General features: G+C 56.7%; 1 protein-coding gene across 2 annotated transcripts in view; it reads right to left on the bottom strand.

Annotated features, from left to right (window-relative positions):
• Positions 1 to 2,191: 2,191 nt before the first annotated feature.
• STK40 (serine/threonine kinase 40) overlaps positions 2,192 to 22,029 on the bottom strand; it is a 41,785-nt gene continuing 21,947 nt past the window's right edge. For both annotated transcript variants that reach the window (XM_058553694.1, XM_058553693.1), the window contains exons 3-11: positions 20,817 to 20,902; positions 20,306 to 20,449; positions 17,915 to 18,142; positions 17,032 to 17,084; positions 11,515 to 11,630; positions 6,740 to 6,884; positions 6,465 to 6,584; positions 5,914 to 5,998; positions 2,192 to 4,524 (exon numbers count right to left, since the gene is read on the bottom strand). In XM_058553694.1, the coding sequence (XP_058409677.1) occupies positions 4,306 to 4,524; positions 5,914 to 5,998; positions 6,465 to 6,584; positions 6,740 to 6,884; positions 11,515 to 11,630; positions 17,032 to 17,084; positions 17,915 to 18,142; positions 20,306 to 20,449; positions 20,817 to 20,902 (1,196 nt within the window). In that variant the 3' untranslated portion in view covers positions 2,192 to 4,305. The remainder of the gene's footprint in view (positions 4,525 to 5,913; positions 5,999 to 6,464; positions 6,585 to 6,739; positions 6,885 to 11,514; positions 11,631 to 17,031; positions 17,085 to 17,914; positions 18,143 to 20,305; positions 20,450 to 20,816; positions 20,903 to 22,029) is intronic.

A 22,029-nucleotide genomic window follows, 5' to 3' on the forward strand; every position in this document is an offset into this window, starting at 1 on the left:
AGGTGGAGCCATGCGAATAATCTGGGGGAAGAGCCTTCCAGAAAGAATAGCCAATGCAAAGGCCTTGAGGTGGAAGCCTGCTTGGGGCTTTCAGGATCTGCAAGGAGGCCTGTGTGGCTGGGACAGTGAGTGAGGGGTGAGGGCCGAGAGGTTAGAGAGGAGGCCAGTCTAGAGCCGTGTGACGTAGAGCTTCTAAGCCAGAGACAGGCCTCTGGGGGTTGTCCTGCCCCGGGGTGGAAGCCATCAGAGGGGTGTGAGCAGGAGAGTGACAAACTGGACTTGTAAAAGGCTCACTCTGGCTGCAGTGTGGCCACTGGGCTGTCGCAGGGGAGGAGTGGGAGCAGGGAGACAGGGAAGGGAGAGAAGCGGGTGGCAGGGAGCTGTGCAGGGAGCTGTGGGAAGTGCTCAGCTTCTGCCTGGCCGGCGGGCAGGGTTAGCAGGATTGGACATGGGTCATGAGAGACAGAGAGAGAGACAAGAAGTCAAGGCTAACTTGGCTAACTCCATTTCCTCGCATCTTTTCCCACCTCAGATGGCTCTGCAGCTCCAGCCCGGCTTCTCTCTGAAGCGCTGGCTAAAACTGCTCAGTTCTTGGTGACTTCTCAGGAGCCCAGAAGGCTGTTGATCACATCCACCTTTCTGGTATTTTCCCCTTCCCTTGCTTCCAGGGCTCACAATAAGAGCTGGTGAAGAGTGATCTAAGAAGTTTAGGTTAGGGCCAGCCCCGTGGCTTAGCGGTTAGGTGCACGCGCTCCGTTGCTGGCGGCCTGGGTTCGGATTCCAGGCGCGCACTGACGCACCGCTTCTCCCGCCATGCTGAGGCGGCGTCCCACATACAGCAACTAGAAGGATGTGCAACTATGACATACAACTATCTACTGGGGCTTTTGGGGGAAAATAAATAAATAAATAAAAAAGAAGTTTAGGTTAAAAAACCAACAGTTCTGGCGTGTGAGCTGCCTGCCAGGCCAGTTCTGGGTGCTGAGGGCACACAAATGAGCAAAGTCCCTGTCTGCGTGCAACCTACTGCCTTGGGTATCGCTGAATGTAAGCCTGAGCGTGCAGGGCCTGGAAGATACCTGTGCATAGAACTGAGGCTGATCCGGGGGGCACAGGAGGGAAGCTGAAAATGGAGATGAGGCCCAGGGGTGGCAGCTGGTAGAGCCAGAGGGTGGCAGTGGGGGCCTGGGTCCCTTCTGGTGGCACATCTAGGACAGCTCGACAGACAAAGCATGAGCGAGATGAAAGGGGCAAACTTTGTCTAGACTTGGGGGAGTGGCCGGGAAGATGGCTGGCCCCCTGGCTGCTGGGGTAGGTGTGGAGCTGTGGGCTGGAGGGAGCCTGCTCTGAAGTAGTTGCAGGGAACCAGGGTCTCCTCACGTCTCAGAGGGGTGCCACCCCCTTCTGCTGTGTGGACACCTGACTAGGAAGGGGCTCCCCCTGCCTGGATCTCTGTTCCTTTTGTGACCTGGGCCTGCATGTGGGTTCCTGACCACAAAAGTGGGCCCGCTGTGCCCTGTGCCTTGCGGTGGGAGAGGCCAACTGACCTCTAGCTTCATTGCTCTGATCCTCAATCTGCAAAGTCTAAATTTAGGCAAAGGAAGGAAGGAAAGAGGAAAGGAAGGAAGGAACCCCCTTGGCTTCCTCTGGTGGGGAGGGGAGGGTAGGGAAGGGGAGGGCAGTGCAGGAAAAGGCTTGGCTCTTCTTACCCCAGCTGCCCTGGGTGGGCATGTGGGCACCTGGGCAGTCTCTGTCTGGCTAGGTTCCCCCCACTCCAGATGGGGCATTGGCCAGGAGAGAGGATCAATACTCGGCCAGCGGCAGCTGCTCTGGGCCGCCTCCTGCCTGCACAGGTCTGGGGCTGAGCCAAGCTGAGCAGGGAGCTCCCCTTGGGCACTTAGCAGGAGGCTGGACCAATGGGTCTGGGAGAATGCTGGGTGGTTCTGGTGCCCTGGACCAATGGGTCTGGGAGAATGGGTCATGTGTCATTGGGTGGTTCTGGTCCCCCCCAGTTCAAGACAGCCTGCTGGCTCGGGGCTGAGGGGGCCTATCGAGTGCCCCTGGTGGTAGAGCCCAGAGCCGCAGGACTCCTGCACTGCCTGGCTGGGACTGAGGGAGACGGGGCTGGGTGGGGGAGATGCAGACGCAGGCGAGCAGGGTGAGGAGGGCAGACGATACAGACCACAGTGGCTCCAGATCAGGAAGTTTTATTGCTGACATGCAGGAAGAGTCCCCATGTAGTACAAAAATATGTCTTTATACAAACTTTTTTGTGACTTTTTCCGTTTTGTTTTGTTTCTTTACAATAGGACTTCTCTCAGCGTGTGACACCCAGTGAGGACAGACCCAGCCTCCTCTCATTTGCTTTACCAGAACTGTAATCAGACACATGGGTTGACCTTGGAAGGGACCAGCCTGTCTGACAGGGCTTTGCAGACCCGGAGGATATTGCTTTGAAAAGGAGAAAGACCACACGTGGCAAGCAGGCCTGGAGGGTCGGGCAGGCTGCTGGACAAGGGGCTCGGCTGAGACCCTCACAGGAGGACAGTCACAGGGGCTGGGAGCCCTAGGCCAGACTGCATTTCTACTCCCTTAGGAGACTTCTTCTTCAAATAAATATAGAAAAGAGGGCATCCCCCGCCCCCACAGTGCGAGACCCTGGCTCTCCGCGGCTGGACAGCTGACAGAGGCCGAGCTCAGGGCTCGGGGGAGTAAGTGCTAGGCTCAGGCGGGCTCCCAAGGCCCACTGAGGCAGAGGCATGAGACGCCCAAGTGTTGGGGTGGGGGCATGGGGAGGAAGGGGCGTGGGCGGCCCTGCTACTGCTGGCAAGAGGTGGCCCCATTTTTTCCAGATGGGGAAACTGAGGCACAAGGAGGTTTGGGAACTTGCCCAAGTCACTCACAGTGAGTCAGCTTTTGGGAAGGGGGCAGCTCACTCTGGGAAACAAAGTCACGGAGGCTTCCGTCACCTCCCCACTGGGGAGCAAGGACAGGCAGGAAAGGCCTGCGGGCCCAGGGCTGCCTGAGGGAACACTCGGCTTCCCGGGGCGGTCTGGGGAAGGCTGCAGGAAGGTCTTTGCTTGGCACTGAGCAGGGCCAAGTCCAGAGGGGGGAGCGTTCTGGTGAGAACAGCGTTTCTGGCAAGACAGGCATCCACTTCAAAATCTCGGCTCAAAAGGGGCAGCAGGGCTGTTCTCAAGCCAGGCAGGGCCCCTGGTCCCTACAATTCTCCCCACGAGCCCCGTGGCCCCCAGGAAAGACCCTGGCCGGGGTCTGCTGGGAGAGACACCTCATCTATTATGAGGCGAGGGCAGGAGGCAGATGCCCCCACCGTTCTCTGAATACAGAGTGGGGCGTGGGGAGCGAGAGGGCGTGCAAGCAGGGCCCACCTGTCCACGGCCGGCCCAGCGCAGCCCTCCCCAGCCCGACCACAGGCACCCCTTTCACATCTATGTCAACGTTACCTCGGTACCACGGTGAGGGGCGGAGAAGGAAGCCGGGGTTAATGCGAGTGTACAGCACCTCAGAGAAGCTACTGAGATGGGAGAAAAAGAACCAAGTCTAGAAAGGCCTCCCCATCACCAGAAACAAGGAGGGACTGGTGGGCTGGGAGGTGGAGAGGGGCCGGCAAGAAGGGGCTTCTGGGCCTGGGGCGGGGGGAGGGCCCATCTGCGGGCTGTGGACTCCCTGCTGTCCAGCCAGGCTGGGGGCCGGGAGCGGCCACGGGCCGAGCGACCCAGAGACGGGAGAGAAGTTGGTTTCAGTACAAAAATAAATATATTTGAATTCTGCTTAAGATGAGGTGAAGGTTTTCCAAAGCTTAGACGGAGGGGCCTGGGGTCAGAAGGGGAAGGAAACCGAGTGGGAGGGGGCCTGGGAGAGCTGTGGGGGTGGGCATTCATTTTGGGAGCCAGCAGCGAGCTGCACTTTCAGCTTATTTGGACTGTGGGGAGCAGCTGCCCCGGGCCGGTGGCCGGGTCAGGCTCTGGGCGGGGGGCGGGCTCCCTCCTCCTCCCTCTCACTCAGTCCAGAGACAGCATGGTTAAAGAGACAGAGGTAGATTAAAACGTCATGATTAAAAGCAGATTAGTTATCTAGGCTTCTCAGATTAAAAACACCAAACGATCAAGCAATCATTCCAAAAGGTAGCTTCGTGGTACCTCTGCTGACCCCATGTGTGACCTGGGCTGTCCCTGCCCTGTTCCCGCTGCAGCCTGGGAGAGAGTTCAGAACCACGGGGCCCGGCTCAGCCTGGGGGCCGGGAAGAGGTGGCGGGGCTGCTTGTGCCCCCACCTGCCTAGGCTGCTATTTCCGCAGGTAGCGCTGCGCCAGGATGGCTGCGTCCAAGGGGTTCATGGGCTGTGCGTCATGGCCCAGCCGCCGCACGGGCGGCACGCTGCCAAACTGCCGCTTGGGCACCCAGCTCCGGGCCTCGTGCAGGGAGCTCTTCTCCTCGGCCAGGAGCAGCTGCTGCCGCATGTAGTTCTCGAACTCGTACTGGGAGCACTCCTCTGTCACCTTGGCCTGCCAGGCCCAGAGGGGAGAGGGAGAGCAGAGATGGAGAGGAGTGCGTGTCAGCCGCCCAGCTCCAGATGCCTGCCTCCCTCCCTCCCTCTCCGGGCCCAGTCTAGCTGCTGGCAGAGAATGTGGGTCCCTGAGGCCCTCCGGCCAACCTGGACCTTGCCTTGCTGGCCACCCTGGGTGTCGTCCAGCTGGACCCCCCTTCCTAACTCACTGACCTTGGCAGAGGTCACATTACCTCAGAAGCCTTAGCTTCCTCGCCTATGAAGGGGGCAGAAATCTCCCCTCACAGAGGTTTTGGAGAGCCCTGGGGGGCCAATGCAGGTCAAGTGTTAAGAGAGGGGCCTGGGGCCGGGGTGGGCAACCCTGTTTCTGTATGTCACCCCACGCTGAGCTCCCCGGAGCGGCCCGGCACAGTCACCAACTGAAGCGGTAGGTCCCTGCACTGATCAGAGGGGAAAGCAGGGCTTTGGAATCAGCCTTGGGTTCAAAGCTCAGCTCCACTACTTCCAAGTTGTGTGACTTTGGGAAAATTGTTTCACCTCTCTGAACCTCAGTTTCCTCTTTTGTGCAAAGAGGCTAAGAACACAGGCCCCATAGGCCTATAGTGAGGCTTGAAGGAGATGCACTGGGGTGGGCCCTCCGTGCATGTTAGTGATGATTATTTTTAGCCGCTGAACAGCCCTGGGAGGGGTGGGAGCCAGAAGGAAGGGCCTGAAACTGTCTCTTCTCTCTGCTCCAGTCCCAGGCTGGCTCCTCCTGTTCCCGCCCGCCCAATGCTTGTTGTGGAACCCCAGGGTGGGCCAGAGAGGGAAGGTCCTTACAGCACCCCTCCAAGACTCAGCCAAGCCCTGCCCTCCAGGGGGCACCCTAAGATCACCCGCCAGCTGCTGCCCAGATCTCTGTCCCCATCCCGGGCCCAGCACTTTCTCCAGTGCAGGCAACAGGGGAGGAGAGAAAACTGGGAGAAAATGAATCATCCGAAAAACTCAAAGCAGGAAGGGAGAGAGAGAACCCTGTGAGTCAGGGGCATAGAAATGTGACTGTTTAAAGGGCCAGCATGTGGTAGAGCCAGGGCTTGGGCAGGAAGAGGAAGCTGAGGGCCAGGCTGGGCCGCTGTGGGGCCTTCCCACTGAGGGGCCTCCACCTCAGCTGCCCGACAACCCTCTCTCAGGCCATGGAACCGCTAGCAGAGCCAGACACAAGGCAAGCCCCAGGCCAAAGATTTGTTTCCCTTTCCCACCGCCCAGGGGAAGCAGAGGGCTGGGGACGCGGCCGAGAAGACCCTGCGGCCTGCTGGGGAACTGTCACCTCTGCCCCTGCCCTGCTCGCCCTCCCTGGAGGCTGGCCCCTCAGAACTGGGGTACGTCCTGTCTGCCCTCCTCAACTCACCTCCTGGGAGCTGTCCGCGTTGCTCATTTGGTCGTCGATGTCAGGAACCACTTGCAAAGGCCCGCTCAGAGATGACAGGGACTGCCTACAGGGGAGGCAGACGAGTCAGGCGGGCTCCAGGCAGCCCCAGGCCTCTGCTCCCCAGGCCCGGCTGGCAGGAGCCCAGAAAGGCCAGGTCCCACTGCCCCAAGACTTGGCTGCAGTCAACAGAGCTGGGTTGGGACCCACCTCAGCCGCTTCCTGACACCACCGACTCTGCTCCGCTGAGCCTGTTTCCTCCTCCAACAAAGGGGGACAATTTCTACCTTGGCTGTGGGGAGCACTCAGTGAGGTAATGCCCATCCCACAGTTGGCATCGACTGGCATGCAGGAGATGCTCAACCCTGAGTTGTGCCTGCATCCTCCCAGCCTTACCCCGGGGAAAATCTGGCAATCCGACTGCCTGACAGAGAAACAGGCCCAGCCTCAGGCTGCTTTTCTGGGTAGGATGGGCAGTGCCCAAGGACTAGCAGAACCCAGCCTTGTGCCCGGCCCAGCGCCTGCCTGCTTACCATGATGCAATGATGGCACTGAGGGCCTCCAGCACGTCGGTGGCAGCGAGGCGCTGCTGGGGGTCAAGGACCAGCAGTTTCCGGATGAGACACACGGTGTTCTCAGAAACTCGCCCATCTCTGGTGCAGCAAGAGGGAGAGGGAGAGGGCTCAGACGGGGTAGGCTGGGGCTGGGTCTCGGACCCAGGACTCCCAGCCTCCCTGTGCTGTTTCCGCCCCTCGAGCCCGCAGGGCTGGGCCTCCCTCCCCTCCACCGCCAGGGAGGCAGGACTCACTCAGGGATGGTGTACTCGGCGGCCTTGATCTTGCGGAAGAGCTCCTGCGGGATGCTGTCGTAGAAGGGGAACTGGCCGTAGAGCATGGTGAAGAGCACCACGCCCAGGGCCCACATGTCGCTCGGCTTGCCCCGGTACGGCCGGCCTGTGGGGCACAGGGACATGTGCACGCTCAGCCCAGGGCCAGGAATGAGAACGGACCTGGGATTCCCTCAGCTTACCAGCTATGTGCCCGAAATCCTACCCACAGGACCCCTCCACCTTGCCACCCTCACTTCCGGTCACCCTCCCCTCTTCTTCCCAGAGCTCAGTCCTCTGAGCTCTTGCCCACATTCGTCCCTCCCCTGCTCCTCAGGCTGATCCCTGCTCATGCTCAATAGGACGATGCCCCACATCAGCGTGACCTCCAAGGAGGTGGGATCACACTTGGCCTTTTGCAGCCCACCCACCTGCGGCGTGCCTCCTCCTGGCAGCACCAGCCCTGCTCTGCCAGACTTCAAGCTCCTAAAGGCTAGGCCTGGGTCTACAGCCCCAGCGCCCAGCAGTGGCTCACAGAGCAGGCGGCCCACAGTGCGTGTGGAATAAAGATCTCACCGGCCCTGGACAAGTCAGCTTCTCCCCCGACAATTACTGTTCCCTCCTGGCACTCAGCACCATCTGTGAGCATCCCCTTCTTTGTCTGTTTACTCCCATCTTCCCCTCTGGAAGGTAAGTTCTCAGATGCAGGTGCCCCTCTGCTTTGCTCACTGCAGAGCCCCTATGCCCAGCATGGACTCATATATTTGCTAAATGAATGAGTATCCAGTTAAGTCACTCTCTGTGCTAGTTTCCTCATCTTTAAAACAGAAAGGAGCGAACATTTAACTGAGCACCCATGTGACAGCATTGGAATAAACACTTTTATTTTATTAAATCTCCACCACAACTCCATGAATTAGATACAGTTGGCCCTCGGTCTCCACGGGTTTCACATCCGTGGATTCAACCAACTGATCCGCAGTTCAAATTTCAATCTGCAGTGGTTTGAGTCTGCAGATGCAAAACCTGCAGATATGGGAGGGCCAACCGACCGTAACCATTGTCCTGCGCCATTTTATATAAGGGACTTGAGCATCCTCGGATTTTGGTATCCAAGGGGGGGTTCCTGGAACCAATTCCCCAGGAATACCGAGAGACAACTGTATTTTCTCTATTTTTCCAAGGGATGTTTTTGTCCAAGGTCACACAGCTGACTGTAAAAGCCCCCTCTTCCCATTTTCAGGACAATCTGTTCATCTACCCATCAGCAGGAGAGCTCCTCCCAGGTGCCAGCTTCTGCCTGACTTGCTCCCCGAAATGTAAAATATGAGATCAACTCAAGCCTTTCGAAAGCCCCCTGGCTGCCCAGTCCCTGGGACAGCGCTCCCTCTGGCATAGTGGCAGGCTCCATGGCAGCTGGCATCCCAGAGCAAGGCTCAGCTCCCCACGGGTGTGGAAGAGACGCTGCCGGGCACCTTGGTGTCATCTCCCTGGGCACTAGGCAGCGCCCAGACAACTCAAATCCTTTTGGGACTGAAAGCCTCCTTCCCGGGTGGCTGAACATGACTTTGGGGTGGGGACACTGGTTCTGAAGGTCTCATCAGGTCCACTGAGGTCAAGCAATGTAATGGGGTGGGAGTGTGCACATGTGCATGGAAGTGCCATTACAGGCCTTGGCTTGCACCTTCAGAAGGTACCACGGACCACCTTCAACGAGCCTGTTACTTCATCTGTAAAATACGATGACTAGAAGCCAAGGACTGCTGGGGGGAGCGAGCTTTGGCCCTGGCTGGTCCTGCAGGCAGATTTGTGGAGACGAGCCTCTGCCAAGCTTTCCCTGAGGCTGCATCGCCCCTGGCCCTTTCCACTCCCAATGTCAAAGAGCAGCCAGCTTGGGTGACCTTGTGCAGCTGACCCCATGGCCAACTCGAGGGCAGCCCCTTTCTCGCAGACCCTGCTCCACCAAGTGGGGCCACCGAGAGAGTCTACTGGGCCACTACTCTTAGCTCTGTATGGCTCCACAAAGGTACGGCCGCCCCTGCAGCAGCTGGAAGGCGGTGCCTGAGGCACCCTGCCGAGGTGCCTGAGACATGGCGGGCCGAGCAGGGAGGGGCGCTGCTGCCAGGACCGGTGAGCTCTCAGCCGGAGCCAGTTGACTCGGAAAGACTCGGAAGTTCTGGCCAGAGCTGGAGGGGAGATGAACTCCCAGGAGCTCTAACTGTCAGGTGATCTTTCCCTGAGCTTTGGCTTTTGAGGGAATATTGAATGTCAAGCTTTGCTTTTAGTAATGATAATGCTTATGTTTATTGTTTATTGAGCCAGACACTAGGTAAAGGCCTTATTAAGTCCCACAGGGACCTAATGAAGTAGGGGCTATTATCATCCCAATTTTATAGATGAGAACATCGAAGCTCAGAGAGGTAACTTTTCCAGTGCCGTACAGTTATCTACCAGACTGTAAACTCTATGAGGTCCAGGCCATGTCTGCCTTTTCACAACTCCGTGCCCGACGCCCAGGGCTGTGTTTGGCACACAGAATCAATGAGGTGGCAGACCTGGGATGGGGGGTAACCCACCCGTAGGACTTATAATCATCCCACTTCATCCGCGTAACAACGGGGGAGGCAGGACTGTTTTCAGCTTTTTGTTTTTGTGAGGAAGATCGGCCCTGTGCTAACATCTGCCAATCCTCCTGTTTTTTTTGCTGAGGAAGACTGGCCCTGGGCTAACATCCATACCCATCTTCCTCCACTTTATGTGGGACGCCGCCACAGCAAGGCTTGACAAGCGGTGCATCGGTGCGCGCCAGGGATCCGAACTGGGGCGAACCCCGGGCCACTGCAGCGGAGTGCGCGCACTTAACCGCTTGCACTACCGGGCCGGCCCCGACTGTTTTCAGCTTTTAACCTATGAGGAGACTGAGGCTCCGAGAGAGGGTTTGAAGGCCAAGTCACAGAGTGGTCAGTTAGCAAGGCCCCAGTCTCTGGACTCCCAGTCCCGGTCTCTCTCTGCAACAGCAGGTTCCTTTGTTTCTTCCTCCAAGACTGGCATGAGTATGGAAGATCCAGAGAGGGAGGGTGCGGGCAGAGCAGGGAGTGACCGCACACGGAGACTGCCCTAGCTTGGCATTGCTCAGGAGGAGTCCTGCCCAGAGCCAGCCCTCCCACCTCCCACTCCAGGCCTGCACAGTCACAGACCCCACCTCACAGACCTGGGCTGAGGGAGGGGCCTGGTTCATCCTCCTGGCTCTGTCACCTCCAGGGATACTTTGAGGACTCTCATGGAGGGTACCCAAGCTGTGTTGCAGGGGAGGTGCCCAGGAAATTGGGGTGCACCCCTTGGCACCCAGATGCCTCCAGCAGAGGCTGCAATGACTCTAACCAAAACCCCCAGGCCTGGAAAGGGACACCATTACCCTCTGCATGTGGGTAGCCCTGGGAGAGGCCTGGCGTTCCAGCAGAAGCCTCAGCTGGGAGAAGGCCTCCAAGGCGACTGCAAATGCTTGTGGCAAGTTTTAGCAGCCTGCGCCTCAGGAAGACATGGGACAACCTGGCAAGAGGCAGTTTCTGCCACCGGGAGGAGGGGCGCACACATGTGTGTGCTGGGGATAGCGGACCCTGGAGACAACCTTGAGACCTCCTTTCGGAGGGGTGGGAGCTGATGTAAGCCCTTGGTCCCCTAAGGGATCAGGACGGAGGGACCCCAATTTGGCAAAGGACAGTGGGAAAGGGAAAGAAAGCCTGCCACAGTGAAACAGGAGCGTGGGTTTGGGCAGGAGGCGGCCCGGCATGGAGCCTCGGTTTTCTGGTTTACTATTAGCTATGACTTTGGACAAGAGATCTGATCGCTCTGAACCTCGGTTTTCTCATCTGTAAAAAAATAGGACTTGGGATATTTACCTCACAGGGTGGCTGTGTGGTTTGAAACAGATAACGCATGTCAAGTGCTCAGCACAGCACCTGGTACCTAGAAATATGGTCAGTAGGTAATAACTACATAACTGACTGATTTATTTTGTGCAGTTATCTGTCTCAGTCCCACTAGAAAGCTCACCATCCATGGAGGCAGGGAGGTTTGTCTGCCTGTTCACTGCTGTATCCAAAGAGCCTAGAAAGAGCCTCTAAGGTAGGCCCTCGGTAAACACCAGCAGAATGAATGAAAGATCGAACAGAGGGAGTGATCTCTCTGAAATGCAAATCTCATCACGGCACCCCCAGTGAAGACCTGCCCCATGGCTTCCTTTCGCATTTGAAATCAAGAATGGTGTTTAGTAACAGGGTCTCCATCAGGCCTTGTGGGTCTGGCCCCGGCCCCTCTCTGGTCGTGAACCAGGCTCACTCTCTGCAGCAGCCCAAGGGCATTCTGTTGGTTCCTCAAACATGCTATGCCCCCTCTGCCGAGTCACACAAACCCAGTGGATTCCTATTTATCCTAACAATGATCTCAGCTCAAATGTCACTTCCTCGGGGAAGTCCTTCAAGTGCCTGTTTTTTGCACTCACAGAAATCGCATTTCTTTCCTTCCAAGCACTAATCTCAGAGAGTAATTAAACACGCCTCAGTGTGACGATTACCGTCTTCATCCTCTGTAAGACCCCAACTTTGTACCCAGAGAGACAGTACTGGTTTGGGCCACCACTGAAGCCCCAGCACCTAGCCCAGGGCCCGCCCACAGATACGGTTTGTTGAATGAATGAGCTGCTGCAGAGCCTGGCTGTGTGAAGCCCCTGGAGCCCATTGCCTGGCACATGCACATACCACTGAGCACGTCAGGACTGATGTAGGCAGGGCTCCCCCTCTGGTCCTTCAGCAGGTCCCCCTCACTCACGAGATGCTTCCCGAGGCAGAAGTTGGTGATGGTTATCCGATGCGTCCTAGAGCAGGAGGCAGAGTGAACACACCTTGGCGTCTGTACCCACGGGCACCCCCGCTGCCCCCATCCCCCCCGATCCAGGGAGCATCCTTTCCTGCTGCCCTGGCCCTGACTGCCTTCTCCATGGCTGTGTGGGACGTGCCACTGGGGGGCGACCAGTCACCCTTGGCTGCCCCCTGCTGAGCTGTCCAGCAGGGAGCTGCATCACTCCAACCAGGGGAGTGTTTCAGGGGTGCTCCCCCAAATCTGCACCCTGGCTGAGTCTCAGGGGTAGAGATTAGGGCTTGAACAGCTGGTGATTTCCCAAACCACCTCACATGATCTCTAGACTGACAGTAACTAGAAACTCAGTTCAAGTCCCTCATTTACACGCGAGAAAAAGGAAGCCCGGCAGAGCTTTGAGGCCCACGCTTGGTGGCCACTTCTGTCCACTCTGCTGATCCCTTTGGTCATCACCCTTGCCGTTACCAGTCAGCGTCACTGGCAGTGCTCAGAGCCAACGCTTGCTGAGCACTGGTAAGTGCAGGCCCAAGGGCCGGATGGGGATTGTTTTTATGCACCCCTCACAACAGCCTACAAGGAGACCTTATCACTGCCCTACTTGGCAGATGATGCAATGAAAGCACAGAGAAGTCAAGGGACTTGCCTAGGGTCACACAGCTAGTGAGTGGTGGAGCAGGATCCAAACCCAGGTCTGTCTGACCCCAGAGCCTGCACTCTGCACTGACACCGGCCAGGTGCCCACTGTGTCCCCGGACAGTGCTCAGCCCCTGACTTTCCCTTCCTTTCCATCAAGGCTGACTCAGCTCTTGTCTTGTACTTCAGGCTCTGCCCTGACCTAGAAAACTGTATTCCTCCATCTGAGAGAGTCACGGGTGAGAGCAGCGTGGGCCCTGATCCTTTCAAGAAGATTCATGATGTGAACAAAGGAAGTGGCCCAGAGAGGATACCTTATACCACAACTGGGGATGCGGGGGGGGAAGAGGGGACCCTCCAAGACCCCAGGAAGGCTTCCTCACCCCGCAGGGGAGGGCCAGTGAGGAAGGGCACCTCTCTACCGACAGACGCAGGGGCCACCTGCCCGCCCCCGTGTCCACTGGCTGGCAGAGAAGCGGGGAGGATGGCAATGGCAGGAAGGGAAGCCCCACGAGGGGTCTCAGGCTGCCTCTCAAGGGTTGAGAGGAGGTTGGCTCAGAGGCACGGGGTGTGTGGGGCTGAGGGTGGAATTCCCCAGGAGCCGCGTCCAGAAGGCCCCAAGAGCCCTTGAGCTATCTCGGGGAATTCTGCTGGCAAGGGGCTTGGTGCAAAACCAAGGCCAGTCTGCCCTCTGCATTCCAACCGGAAACGTGGACGCGCGCTCTGCACACGCCCGCCTGTCGGATGCCGCAGAAATCTGACTGGTGGCCCCCGGGGCAGCTAGAGCCTGAGAGCACAGGCAAAGGGTCTCGGCCAAGGACCATGACAAGAAGTGGACCTCTCCACTGGAACTGCTATATCACTGCCCTGCACCTGGGACTGCTTAAGCCTCTCATCTGCAAGGTCCCCACCAGGCAGAAGCACTGCATTTTCTCCCCCGGCTCAGAGACGGCCACTGCAGCTGGAGGCATGAGACACTGGGAGGAGGACGGCTCAGGGGAGAGTCTGGTGGACATGGGAGCCAGATTCCCGGGTTCTGGTCCCAACTCTGCCACTGCCTGGCTGTGTAATCTTGGACATGTTATTTAATCTTTTGCTAAACCTCAATTTCCTCATCTGTGAAACAGGGAAAATATTAGCACCTAACTCCCAGAACGGTGTTAGGATTTAACAAGATAAGAAGATAATCCCAGGAAAGCACCACGCCCAGGGCCGGGCAAAAAGTAATCGATTACTAACAGCTGGCTCAAACCATCACCTCATCCTCAGTGAGCACACTTGGCAGAGGCTACCGGCGGGAGACCCCAGGAAGGACACCATCTCTGCGGCAGCGGGAGAGGGTGCCACATTGTGTCCACAGGCCCTGAGGTGCACATACAAGTGTGGCCTGAGCTCTCCACTCAGCTCTGCTGGCAGACTCGTCAGCCCTCTGTGCGTGGGGCAAGGCAGGTGGGGCTTGAGGAAAACACAGCTGAGACACTGCAGGCAGGGCTGGGCAGCAGGGCCGACTTGGCCTGTGCTGCTCTGCCCGCTGAGGATCCTGGAGTCTCTCCCACAGGAAACCACACGGTCAGCTCCGAGACCTCTTGAAGCTTGGCAATGCTCCCCTGCCCTGCCACCACCACCCAACTCGGCTGGGTGGCGCACAGACCCCTGGGAGTCCCGGACCCCCCAGGTTCATCCTGGCAGGAGGGGGCGAGGGCAGCGAGGGATGGAGGGAGGGAGCTCTGCGTCAGCAAGATCTGCTCTGAGTGAGTCACTCTTTAGCTATGGCCCTTTGGGCTACCAGTGTTTTTCTCCTTTTCTAGGAACTTGGTGTGCAACTTGCCTACCCAAAAAAAAAGAGGAAGGAGAAAGAACCCACAGCAAACCTCACATAACCCCAAAAGGGGATTTCAGACTTCAACCCTTGCCTCCTACCAAAGCTGGGTGAACTTGTCGCTGTAGCTGCTTCGCAAACACTTCTCCCTGTCCCCTCCTCAGGGAGTGCAGATGAAGGCCTCCAACTTGTCTGCTGGCTCTGCAGCTGGAGGCAGGGCCTGGCCTGATGGGCAAGAAGGGGCTGGAGCTCTTCCAGGTTGACCCTCGACTTGGCAAGGATGAGAGTGAGGCCCAGGGAAGGGAGGGTGTGCCCATGGCCACATGTGGAGTGGGCCCTGGGTGTCCAGTGCAGGTTTCTCTGCACCACACCATCCTGCCCCTTTCCAGAGCACCTAGGACTCAAGTGAGAGGCGGCCAGAACTTCTGTTTGTCCCAAGACACAAAAAGGGGGATTATCAGATTAAAGGAAGTGCAGCCAAGACGCGGGGTCTGAATGAGGTATTGGTGCCCTGCAATCTGAGGAAAACACACACGTGCACACACATGTACGCACACACAGACACAGACAATCCTGACTACGTTCCCAGAACCTAGGGGGCGTAGAGAAGCAAAAGTCAGAAGCAGACCAACCATGGAGACAAAGAGGGCTGGAGAGCTGGTGTGGTTAGCAGCGCCCGAGCCTGACTGCGCGGTCCCATCACAACCCCCTGGGGTGCTCATTTGGAAGGCTAGAGGACGTGGGCTCCACAGCTAGATTTGACTTAGCTGCTCAAAATATATGCCCTCTCTTTGCGAGCAGTGAGCCTCCAGCCCAGAGCAGGATGGTGACTGGCCCATGTCCCACAGGAGGCCGGGGCCCGAGGCTCCCTACACTAAGACAACGGGCTCTCAGGGCTGGATGGCCAGTGTTCTCCAACACCTGCCCTCCTCACGCAGTTCAGAGCTGGGGCCGCGCCACTGCTGGCCTCACCCTGGCATCCTCATTAGCCACTCAGCACACGGTGGGCCTCATCTCCAGAGGGAAGTGAGCGTGCGCACCCTCCAGTCCCTGGCTGGTCTGGTATAAGGGGGCACTTACGACAGGCCAAACCCTGCAGGCAGTTTCACATCTCAGGCTGATCTCTGCAGGGAGGTCTAGTCTCCTCTGCTTTCACAGATGAGGAAACGGGAGCTCAGAGAAGCGCCTGGTACCACGGCAGCTTCTCAATACGTGAATGAATTCATCAATGAATAAATAATCAAACAAACAAACTCTCCCGGTCTCAAGGGTAACTAAGAGGCAGTGCTGGGCTGGGAGCCAGGTCTGAGCCCCCAGTTCTGCTCCTACTTGGCTTCCCTAACTCTCTCACCCAGCCAGTCAAGGGTTCCAGCAGCCCTGGAATTTCCGTTTCCTTCCCTCCTCCCTGGGGAGCAGGACGGGGTCAGGTTTTCATCACTTCACTTTCTCAGGCTGGCAAATCCTTACTCATCCTTCGTGAACTGACTGAGACAGCCAGAGCCTCTGGCCCCCTCTGTTGGGCCCCAGCCCTCTGCACACTGGTCCTCAAAACAGTGCTATCTGCTTTCAGGACGGCGCCCCATCAGACGGTGAGTTCCCAGAGACTGTCTGTCTGCAGCGCTAGTGGTGTTGGCGGAAGAGTGGAGCCAGGCTGAGCCACTGAAGTGCAGCAGCATCCTCCTGATGGCATCTCAGGCTGGCATTGTGGGGTCTGGTGCCCCCATGATCCCCCCACAGGCTCATCTCCCTGCAGCTTCTTTTCCTGTGACTGCTGTGGCTTTGGCCACTTCATGGGGACAGTGGGCCCAGGAACCCTCCTGAGTGGGCAACCACATTAGAGAACAAATCATCCCCCACACAGCTTCTGCTGTGAGACTGGCGCTGCCTGCCATCTGCAAGTCCTCCAAACCACGTCACCACCTGGGGGTGAGAGGGAGGTGAGGGGGAGAGGTGATGGGAGAGCCGGTGAGGGAGGTGTGCCCTTCCCAGCCCTGTGTCTCTAGGATGGTGGTGGCACACAGTGCAGGCTCTCTTCCTCTCGGTCGCGGGCCCCTGCACAGTTGGTGTCCCTCTACCACTGCCCTAGATCACTTGGAAGGGGCCCAGACCCTTGGCCTGAGTGGGGCAACAGCCTGAGGCAGGGGCCTTGCATGATCTTCCTCTGCCAGCTCAGTTCACTGAGGATGCTGGAGTAAGCCACCCAGATCCCCTCCAAGATGGAAGCACTCTCTCCCCACTGCTGGGAGTGTAGGCTTCTGACCACTCGTGGCTGTATCCTTCTCTGGGAAGTCCCCTTAGCCAAAGGAAGCTGCCTTGCCCAAGGCTATGCCCCACCCTGTGCAGAACCCGCATTCAGTGGCTGGTCACAGTGTGGGTACAAGGCCATGTGCCCCTTTGCTTGGATTTGGGACATTTGAAGGGCCACCTGGCTCTCGAGCTTTCCAGCTGAGGTCCTGTTGTGACTGCACCACAGTTCAGCCTCTCTCTGCCTAATCCTTCCCCCTCCTCTCTCTGCCCAATCCTTCCCCCTCCTCTCCTAGTAAATCTCCTGCACATCCATCTCAGAGTCTGTCTCCTGGGAACCCGACCTCCGACGATGCCTCATTTGGCTCATCTGTCATTCCTTCCCCCATTTGTCCATTTCTTCTAGTCATTTCCTGATCACCCACTAGGCCTGACAAATGAATGGACCAAGGAAGACGTCTGAGATCCTTCCCAGAGCTCCTTTTCTGTGGTCTTTAAGGCTCCCCTTCTTAGCAAGCACTGTGTTCCCAGGCGGCAAAAGACAGAAGCAGCCATCCTGTCCTCCAGCCCGGGGGATTCCTGGGGGAAGTGGGCTGTTTGAGTCAGAATCCCCACAGGGACGCGGCAGGGCGCTGGGTAGTCACAGCACGTAGCCTGTGCCAACCCCAAGGTTACATCACGAAAGAAGAAAAGCGAATCTTACCTCTTATTGAGCACCATGTTCCCAAGCTTCAGGTCTCTGTGCACAATGTTTTTCTGGAAAACAACAGGCACATGGTTTGTACCGTGAAGGTGAGAGCCGGGGTTGGGCCCAGCCTGTAAGATGTGGGCTCTCCAGGTGTTGGGAAGGCAGGAAAAAGCTCTGTGACGTGTCTCTTTAGGCTCGGGCCTTGATTTGTAAGCCACAGACAGGTCAGGACCATTCCAAGGCCTCATAACCATGCATACCAGTGGGATGATACGCGAGCCAGGCAGACTCTGCCTACCCAGGGCAGTTCGCCCCGCTCTCTCTCCCCTTGGGGCAGCCCCCAGTGGGAAAACTACTCCTCTCTCCACCTTCATCAAACATCAAAGCAAAAAAAACCCAAGCACCTGCGTGGATCTGAGGTCAGAGATGAGCTCTCAGGGTTCTGGTGACCAAGTAATACAGGCTCGGCCTGCAGAAACTGTTGCCTGGAAGAGGCCCAGGCTCTCCTAACCTGTACCTCGGGGTATGTGACACTCCTAATCCTAGGAACAGCTCAGAGATGGGCTGTGGCTGCCCTGGCGGATATCTCACAGTTGTCACCGAGCTGGGAGACCACAGTTTAGCCTCTCGACTGACAGGGAAATACTGTGCTGGCTCTACTGGGTTGCCTGGGCAGCACCTCACAGGAACGTGGGCTGAGGCCTGCAGCACTGTGTCTCATCGGTGTATTGTCAGCCGGCTACTTTCCTTCTGGACACTCCCAGCGGCAAAGCACACCTGGGTGAGGGTGAGACAGAGCTTCCGCTGAGCAGCAGCAAGAAGGGTGGCCCCTGTGGCACATGGGGCCTAGGACGCTCTCATGCCAGAGAATGAGGGAGCTGAGAGGGGCAGCACGCACCTGGTGCAGGGCTTCCACCACGCGCACCACGTCGTAGAAGATCACCACGGTCTCCCGCTCGCTGAGCCGCTTCTCCTTGATGACATAGTGCTGGAGGTTGATGAGGTCGGCCGTCTTGTCGCTGAAGTCGTGTGCACAGAGGCAGTCGAGGACGAGGCAGATGCGCTTCTTCATCTTCTTAACCATTCGGCTGGATTCTGTGTCCTCAACAATTTCACAGGTGCGATCCTGGGAAGCAAGGGGGCACACTAGGCTTGGCTGTGGGCCCAGCAGGGCCAAGGCCTCTCCCCTGGAGCTGGATACACAAACCAATGAGAGAGCCCGGAACAAGCCTGCATGTGTGTGGCCGGTGGAGGCCTGAGGCCTAGGCAGCATGGAACTTGGGGCCGCTAAGCAATGCCCGGCTTCTAGTGCGCCAACGCCAGGGCCAGCCAGGGGCTGAGGTTTAGGCTCCAAGCTTTGATGCTAACACAAAGGGTTCAGATCAGGGCTGGGCACTGAAAGCCAAAGGGCCCTCTGAGCCCAGTGTACAGGCAGCAAACCCAGGGCTCTGGGGCGTCTCCCCTCCATGGAACTCCCAGGGATTCCAGCAAGGACTAATGTCAACTTCCTTCCAATGCCCAAGATGATGGAAGTTAAGTGTTCTGTGTGTCCGAGACAACTGCTTTGGCGTGGAAGCAGGACTCGTGGGCAGCCACGTAAGAGTATAGCTCTGGTCCCCAATGGCTGGGTCCGGGCCCCAGCTCCACCTTGTCCTAGCTGTGGGACCTGGGGCAGTTCTCCCAACCTCTCCCAGCCTCTGGGTCCTCATCTGCAAAGGGAGTTGGCAACCCCGACCTCGCAGGTTGTTGAGAACAGGACGACCCATGCTAAGTGCTTGTTTGGACTCAGTCAGGGCTCAGTAAGTGGGTACTGCTACCACCACTGCAGCTGCAAGCTCTGGACCCATTTTCCTTGCTGAAAAAGGATTTCCAGTAAGATAAAAAAAAAAACAGGTACAACACAGGGACTTTTATCCTCCTAGCTCGAGGAGGCCCTCGGTGTCACCCCCAGCATACTGACGGTCGCCTCTGGGAACTCCTGGGGACTGAATATTCATATTTGTCCTTAATAGCAGGATCACACTTCTTATTCTCTCTTCGCCAGAGGCCCAGCACAGCGTCTGGCACACAGATGACTCTAGAGATACTTCTCATCACCCGGGTTCTCTTATCCAAAACCACAGAAACCATGGCCACGCTCTGGAAGCCATGAGAGAGAAAATACTAATAAATCACAATTGCCCTCAGTTTGATCTCATGTTTAAGGGAAACTTGTTCATTTTCAGAGTTGCCTCTACTTGCACATCTAAGAATAAAGACCTCGGTGGGGTGTATGTGTGGGGGTGGGAGGCATTTTCCCTTTATGTCATTTCAGGAAATCAAGCTGACAAGGAGTTCTTGTTGCCTGAAATAACAACCATGATGACGGTGTAGCAGGGGCTGCTGGGTGCTTCATGCTCTCTCATTCATCCTCCCAGCCCCCTTATGAGGTAGGCGCCATTATCATTATCCCCATTTTACGATGAGGAGTCTGAGGCTTGGGACCTGAAGTGATTCGCCCAAGGTCACACAACCTGAATCCAGGACTGCCAGCTCCAAAACCTGTGTGCCCTCCCTGCACCAGGCTGCCTCTCAAGTGCCAGGTCCATCCTGGCCAGCATGGGCCCTGGCCAGTGCATCTGGCTGAGGCTCTGCAGAAGCTCTGCTGGGGGAGGCCTAAGCACAAGCCCCCTGGGCCTGCTGAACCTGGCTCTTCGTTTCTGGAGACACACTGCGGTCCTGCCCCGAGGAGGGCTCTTTAGGGGACAAGTTGCTAATTGGTACCTTTCCTAAGGGACCCGGAACATTTGAGCTCGGGGGCTCAGGGACACTTATGAACAAACTGAAATGCCTGGGCAGGCAAAAGGAATGTTGATACCAAAAACAACCGCAGAGATCTACAGTGGCCCCAAATGCCCAGTCTTCCTCACTGCCCTCCCTTCCACCAGGCCCTGGCCAGTTCCTGACAACACAACTAGAAACAGCTTGTGTGTCTTTAAATGACTTCCTGCTTTTCTCTTTTCTCGGAAAAGCAGCTCTTCAAAGACAGCCTGGAAGATGCAAACTGTGTGCATTCCCGCTAGGCTGTGACCATCACAGCAGGAGTGCTGCAGCAGCCAATGTCACCCCAGCCTGACACCCAGCCCACCCGCCTAGCAAGTCCTGCCGCACTCAGCATGCAGGGAGACCAGCGGGTGGTGAGCTGCTCAAAGGAGAGATGTGGCCCCAGCAAGTGCCAGGCCTGGGAGCCTACTGGGGGGAGTGGGGCATCCGGGGGAAGAGGGGACAGGCAGCTCCCTCTGCCACTCACCTGGAAGAGCCCGTGGTGGTGAACCACGCCGTCCTGCGTGTGAAGGAGGGAAAGCAGAGAGTACTCGGTGTGTAACAGCATCTTGCCTTGCCTCTCCTCCTGGCTTTCTATTCCTTGGTCCCCCCTCTCCTCAAGGGTAAGGATCTTTAGGAAGGCACACACACACAAAAAAAACAAAAACCCAAAAAACTTTACTTTACAAAGCAGAACGACTAGAACAGGCAAAGCAAGGGTTCACGTTCTACCACGCAACCCTCGCACACACACTCACACATGCACATACAAAGTGAAACAGTTTTTCTTAATGTGATGGCAATGTAATTTATGCACAGATAAAGCTCTTTAAATCAGGAGCTGTTCAGAGCGAGATTGTGAACTTGATTGCTTCCTGGGAAGAAACGGCGCTACTCTTGTTCACAAGGGTGTAGGTATGAAGGTGGAGAGGAAGGAGCCGGGCTGGCAGGACGGCCCCTGGGTCCCCAGCCTCCCCCACTCCTGGTGCCTCACTTACCTTCAGCTGATAGAAGTCATCTGTGCCATCTTTCCTCGCCAAACACTGCACAATGCTTGGCACCGGTGAGTTGCCCAGACGGGGACCTATGGCACAGAGAGCCACTGGCTTACTTTTCAGAAGCCCTATCTATTGTGGCACCATGTCACCAAGTGGTCTTTTGGCTAGATCTTCTCTTCAGGGGGGCACCACAGTTCACAACCACTGAACTCACCCCTCAAAGTCTCCTGGTGGAGAGCTCTCACAGTCTTCCCCCTCCAAACGAAGGGGTATGTGTGCATCAGCCTAAGGTACACCTGGCTTTTACAGGTACATTTCTAAAAAAGAGGGGTGTTCAACGGTGGGTGCATGTTGGAATTTCTGAGGAGCATGTGTTAAAAAAGAGATCCCAGCTGCAACCTGGACCCTCTGAATCAGCAACCCTAGGGTGAGGGTCCAGGAAATGATAGCTTTAACAGGTGCCCCTGGTGGTCTGATCCAGCCACCTGGCCCCTGTCCAATACCAGCTTTTGGGAGCTCCTGTACTTCTGGAGATGTACACTGCTCGTTGTCCTGTGACAGCCTGCCATAGGTTTCAGAGCATAAATCAGATAATGTCACAGTGTCACTGCATTGCTAAAAACCCTTAACAGTGCTCCACTGCTCTTAATATATAATCGAAACTCCTTTTTTGGCCTCCAAGGTATTGCATGATTTGGTTCCTGTCCACCTTTCTGATTATGTTTCCCCACACCCCTCACCATATTCCAGCTACACTGGGCTCTTAATTCCTAAGATGTTAAGCCCTTTCTTGCCTCTGGGCCTTTGCACTTGCTGTTCCTTCTGTCTGGAATGCTTTTCCCCTGCTTTTCACATGGCTGGCTCCTTCTCATCCTCCGCTGTCAGCTCAAATGTCACTTCCTCACATGGAACCTCCCTTGTCTACACTATCTCTAGGCCCTTCTGACTCTCACATCATCTTGTTTACTTTCATGGAGGCACTTACCGCCCCCGGTGATGATCTTGTGTATTGTTTACTCTGTTTCTTTTTCCAACTATAGTCATGCATCACTTAATGACGGGGATACGTTTTAAGAAATGCGTTGTTAGGTGATTTCGTCGTTGTGCAAACATCACAGGGTGTACTTACACAAACCTAGATAGTATAGCCTACCACACACCTAGGCTCTATGGTACTAATCTTATGGGACCACCATTGTATATGCTGTCCATC

This window comes from Diceros bicornis, chromosome 13 (genome assembly GCF_020826845.1).
Source record: "Diceros bicornis minor isolate mBicDic1 chromosome 13, mDicBic1.mat.cur, whole genome shotgun sequence".
NCBI lineage: Eukaryota > Metazoa > Chordata > Mammalia > Perissodactyla > Rhinocerotidae > Diceros > Diceros bicornis.